Source organism: Pelmatolapia mariae, linkage group LG14 (assembly GCF_036321145.2).
Source record: "Pelmatolapia mariae isolate MD_Pm_ZW linkage group LG14, Pm_UMD_F_2, whole genome shotgun sequence".
Taxonomy (NCBI): domain Eukaryota; kingdom Metazoa; phylum Chordata; class Actinopteri; order Cichliformes; family Cichlidae; genus Pelmatolapia; species Pelmatolapia mariae.
In genome coordinates, this window is record NC_086239.1 from 30,385,045 (window position 1) to 30,391,071 (window position 6,027).

General features: G+C 37.2%; 1 protein-coding gene across 1 annotated transcript; it reads right to left on the bottom strand.

Moving 5' to 3' along the window:
* Positions 1–4,739: 4,739 nt before the first annotated feature.
* On the bottom strand, positions 4,740–5,681 carry LOC134640507 (olfactory receptor 10G4-like). The gene has a single exon (XM_063492334.1). It carries the CDS (start codon positions 5,679–5,681, stop codon positions 4,740–4,742), a length of 942 nt encoding a protein of 313 aa, XP_063348404.1.
* Positions 5,682–6,027: the final 346 nt, after the last annotated feature.

A 6,027-nucleotide genomic window follows, 5' to 3' on the forward strand; every position in this document is an offset into this window, starting at 1 on the left:
CTGTGGTCTGGTCTAACCAGGAACCCGTAAAACATTTGCTGGATGTCAGCAGTGGTTGCAATGAGCTCTTTCCTAAACCAAATCAGGACACCAAGGAGGGTATTATTGAGATCAGGGCCGGTTAATAGCACTGAATTGAGTGACACACCAGACTGCTCGGCATTAGAGTCAAAGACCACCCGTATCTGACCGGGCTTCTGGGGATGATATACACCGAAAATAGGCAGGTACCAGCACTCAGTGTTGTCATCGATGGGTGGAGCGATCTCTGCATGGTTGTTTTTAAACAGCTTGTCCATAAATTCTGAGAACTGCTCTTTCATTTGAGGGTTTTTGGTTAGGTTGCGTCTCAGTGAGTTGAGTCTAGACAGCGCTTGGTCTCTGTTATTTGGAAGTGGCAAGCGAGGGGACTTGAACGGTAAGGGAGCAATCCAGTTATTGTTTTCATCCTGGTGGGCTTCCTTTTCCATTATCTTAGGAAAGGTCTCATCCTCAAAGGACAGGGCATGCTGGTTGTCATATTCTGTGCGCTCAAAAACTTTCTCTCCAAGCTTTTCTTCTGCTGCATTGGGTTTCGAACTGTGTTTTAAGAAGCTACTTTTATGCTCCCTGCCATAGCATGGTCTTTCTTTGATCTTGATGCTGTTAGGACAAGGAGTGAGGAGAGATGGACGTCTGTTGGAGAGCACGTGAGTTTTATAGGCATTGATCGTTGGCCTGTGAGCACTGAGGCATACTTCCCCCACGATTACCCAGCCTAGGTCTAGGCGCTGAGCAAAGGGAGAGTTGTGGGGTCCATTGACTTGTTGTCGTGCCTTGTAGACTTGTATGATTTCTCTGCCCAGTAGAACTGCAATCTGGGCATCTGGGTCGTGCTTAGGTATCAGAGGAGCCAGGTGAGCATGGGCAAGAGCGACTTCAGGTGTAGGTATTTCATCTCTGTTAAATACTATCTCATCACATTCAATGAGAGCAGGGAGGTCTAGACGTGGGCCTTCACCTACAGGCTCAATTTGGAACCCTACTGCTTTCCTGCCGAGCATTTGAGTTAGACCAGCACACGTTCTCATATGGTATGTCAGAGGGCTACCCTTGATTCCAAATAGCTCAAAGAATTCAGGACGTGCCAGCGAGCAATTGCTCTGATCATCAATAATGGCATACATCTTAACAGACCATTCTGGTTGACCTTTAGGGAAAACTTGAACTAGACATACCTTGGAGCAAGAACGCAGAGGACAGCCTTCACTGTAGATCTCAGTGCATCGTGACGTTACCTTGGGTGGAGTATTGTCTTGAGGCTGAGGGTCTGGTTCAGGTGCGTTTTCCAGCTGGGGTTTTTGACCCGTGTCAGGGTGCATGGTGGAGCAATGTTTTTCACTTTGGCACTCCTCACACTTGACCTTCAAGTCGCAGTCCTTTATTGTGTGCATGATCCGGAAAGCTCTACATTTGGCTAGAGGATGCGTTTTCTTGTGGACTGGACAATAATGTGTTAGATCATCCTCTCTGATACTAGCAGAAGCACTTGTATCAACCTATGTTCTGTTTACAGTTAGAGGTATTTTGTAGCTAGTTTGTTTGAATGGTGGTCTCTCACCTTTGTTGAGGGGTTGGCTGCTGCATGACACAAAACTTGGATCGTTTCTTTTGCCTTCTCTTGGACAAACTTTACAAAGTATGAAAATGGAGGGAATGTCACATTATATTTTTGTTTGTATTTTGAACCAGTGTGGAGCCATTTATCTTGTAAGCTTGGAGGCAGCTTTTACACTATGGGCTTAACCCCACGTGGTGTGTCAAGGTAAGTGAGGCCTGGGAGGTAGGCTTTGTCCTTAGCAACCTACAGCTCCAGGAGCAAATCTCCTAGTTGCCTAAGTTTAACATTGTCTCTGTTTGTAGGGCGAGGAAAACTGTCCAGTTTTTTAAACAAGGCATTCTCTACAACTTCGGGTGTAGCATAACACGCCCTGATTCTTTTAACATGCTCTGAGGACTCTTTACAGAGCCACTTGACAAGGAGATCTAACTGCTGGCTGTATGTAAGATCAATGCCTTCAGTTGCATTTAAGAATGAAGACTGCCATGCTCTAAAATTTTCAGCGGTGTCATCAGACTTAAAGAGCCCCGTTGTGATTAACTCTTTGCGTGCAAGGAACCTTGCAAAGTCAGCCATAGGTGCATCACTATTGTGGGGAACATGATGACTGTTCGGCTCGACATACTGGGCCAAAGGTTTCCTCCTCTACGTACATTTTTGAGAGTACAGGTGGAGAGGAGGTTGAAGGTGAAGTTTAAACATGGATAGGCAGGTTTTCTGTACAATGTTTTTTCCCAAATGACTGCGGCTTCTGCTTCCCACAATGCATTGCAAACACATTACTCCTTCAAAATAAGATACAGAAAAACTAATGCTGACTGTATAGAAAATATTTGTAAGTAAATGACACTTACCACAGATGAAATATGACATTTTTATCACTAAATTATTATGGACCATTTTAAATTTTTTACTTCTAATGTTATGAAATGTCATTAATGTAAGTATAACATACAAAATTGTGCAGCTTCATTTTTTGAAGCACCAAACAGAAGAGAGAGATGAATGGTTAAAAAAAAAAAAAGACAAAAAGGTATTAAGAGCAAATTGTCAGGGAGGCCGGTGATATAAACATAAGCAGTCTGAAAAAATGTTTCCAAAAAATGTTATGGTCCCTGGATGGTCCCTTGTTAACTCAGTGTTTTGATTTTTGGAGGTTTAGGATTTTTTATTAAACTTTTGATTATAGTTCTGTATTGTTGACATTATAGGTTTTGTTATGGTGTTATGGTTATATTTCACTTATCTGGGCATTAAGTAAAAGGGAGGTTGATTATCCCTTTTTGTATTCCCTATTTGCTCAGTCTTGTCTCTGTGTTTTGTTATCTTCTGTCTTTGTATCAAGCTTCTATGTTCCATTTTTCTTCCCCGTCTCTTTAGTCTGTTATTAGTTTCGGCCTTGTTTCTGTCTGTTGCCTGTTCCCTTATTTTCCGTGTATGTATACACTGTCTGATTCTCCCTCTGTATTTTGTCATGTTTTCCCTCTGTGTGTGCATTCCTGCTCACTGTTTCCTCCTAGTAGTACTTGACATCAGGATTCCCTCCCCAAGTCCACCTCTACAAAAAGTCAGAAGATGTATATATTAATAAATAAAATGTATTAAATAAAATTAATGAATCATGTTTTGAGGTCTAGTCAAAGTCCAGACTCAAATCGGATTGAAATGCTTTGGTATGACCTCTAACAGACTGTTCATGTTGGAAATCCCTCCAATGTGGCTAAATCAAAACAAATAAGAGTGGGCCAAAATTGCTTCACTAAACTGAAAGACTCATTGCCAGTTATGTTTTTGCAGTTCTTGCTGCCAAGGGTAACACTACCAGTTATTAGTTATCAGGTGTAGGTATTAGGAGGCAATTACTTTTTCAAAAAAGGCGAGTTAGTGTTTTTTCTTTTTCATTTGTAAATTAAAAATATAATTTAAAAAGTGCCTTTCATTTTTTATCCAGGTTATCTATTGTCTAATATTAATATTTCTTTTATGATCTGAAACATGTGTGACAAATATAAAGCTAACTAAAAAGGAAGGGCAATATTTTTTCTAAGTGCTAAAGCTCTAGAAAGGCTTTGAGTGACTCAATGACTACCCATTATTAAACATTAAATTTGTTAGGTAACAGCTAGTCATTTTGGAATAATAACACCATGATTTTAAAAAGAGAAAAATAACTGAGTGACTATAACTGTTGTCACTCAGTTATAACTCAGTTATATACATATCAGACCGTAACATATAAGCTTGTGAATTGCATTGTTATACATATCATTGATGTTAACTTATTGTGTAGGAATTATGATGATGAGGTATCAAGAAAGACTGAAATGAAACTGGACACAGACTGCCAATTTATTTTTCAAAAATGCTGAAATATAATCATGTAAGTGTTTGACGATGAAACAAAATACTTTTCACATAAGACTGAGTATATTAATCACAAAAAATCAAAGTCCAACAAGTTTAACCATCCCTGGTGCAAAAATATTATTGTCAATTTTACATGAAACATAATATGTTTTAAGCTATTTGTACATTATTTAATATATTTTTCTTGATTTAAAAGAAAAGTTAAACAGTATAAATTACAGTGCTGTTCATTTTGGGGAAAAAAATAAACTGCTGAAGTTAATATTTTATCAAATATCAGATTGCATACTAGGAAAATAGTTATATATAAATACAGGCAAGAAATAGTAAAAAAAATGAATTAAAAAGTTAGTTATTGATGATTTGTCAATTGCCAATTATTATTCAGCTCTGGTTTTTATTTTATTTTATGAAAATATTTAATATACTTTTTTTTTGTGTATATTAAAGCCCTAGGCCTAGATGTAGGCCTTTGTATTAGAGCTCATTAACAGCCACACTACAAACATATGATTTTACATAACATAATGTATTACTGTAGATTCAAGAGAATATGACATATTTAGAATGAGCTCAAGTTTAAACATTCGCAGCAGTAAAATTAATCCATGTAACACTAATGAAAAAATTTTTCTGCTGGATATTTACTTATACTTTGATTTATATACAATTTGCAATTAATGCAATTTTATGTGCATGTCATCATTTCAGCACAGTATTTGGACTAAAAAATTATGCATCTTTTACTTGTACAGTCACAGTTCATAAGAATCTAGTCAGATATGTCAGCCTTTTTTGTGAATATCTTAAAGATCTTATTTTTAATTTCCTTTGTCCTGAAACAGTACACAACAGGATTTATAAGAGATGGACTAAGGATGGTCCCAATCAATAAACCCTGACGTTCCTCAAGTGTTAATACCACACCCACTCTGGTGAAGACAATGAGAACAAATAAAGGAGAATAATAACATGTTACTACAATCAAGTGACTCACGCAGGTGCTTGCCATTTTCTTTTTATCTCTATTTGATGAAATTTTCATTAAGAATGCAATCACAAAATATGAAAGGCCAATGAAAGAAAAAGTGAAAAATAAAAGAAAAAACATCATGACTGAGACTAAATTGAAATAGTAATTAGGATCAACACAAGTGGTTCGTATTACAGCAGCATAGTCACAGAAAGTGTACTTCATCCTTGAGGTACAGTAAGGAAGTGTAGCTGCAGTTACCGGCATAACAGCAACAAAACCAAATGCAACAACCCACAGAATGTATGTAACAACAAGAGTACGTGTATTTGTCACATAACTGTGGTACTGAAAAGGAAAAGAAAAAGCAATTAATCTATCAAATGCCATAATTGCTAAAGCAAACAACTCCATCACTCCTACTAAGTGGAAAACAGACATTTGAATGAAACACTCCACATAGGATATGGTATTAACACCAGCAAGTAGAACCCCGATCATTGTGGGAGTGGTACTGCAGCAGTACACTATATCAACAACAGCAAGGTTGCAAATTAGAAGATACATTGGTTTATGCAATCTCTTGTCAAAAATAATGAAGAGAATATTTAGCACATTGGCAATAACAGCAAATAGATAGGTTATCAGCATAACCACACCAACAGCAATAGGTCTTTTAACTGTGTCAAAACCACCTATAATAAAGTGTGTTACTTTGATCGAAGCATTTGGTAATGACATATTCAACAAAATTTTAAATTGCAGTTGTTAAGGCAGAAAAGACAGAAACAACTTGTCTCAAAGGAAAAATGTGGTAAAATATGTTTCAGAAAAAAGAAAAAGAAAAAAAAAACATGTAATATGTAAGCTTTGGAGTTACAAAAAAATAAGGAACTTTTTCAAGGAAAGAAAGAGGTTAAATATTTTAAGTCTTTACCAGCCATATAAAATTGTTATGAAGAAATAACTGTGGCACACCCAAACAGTTGTGTGTTAACCAGGCAAAGTGTAGACTTTGGTATTTAAAGGCTCACAAGTTTTCAGTTGGTAGCTCATTCATCCAATCACACTGGATATAGGGCTTGGC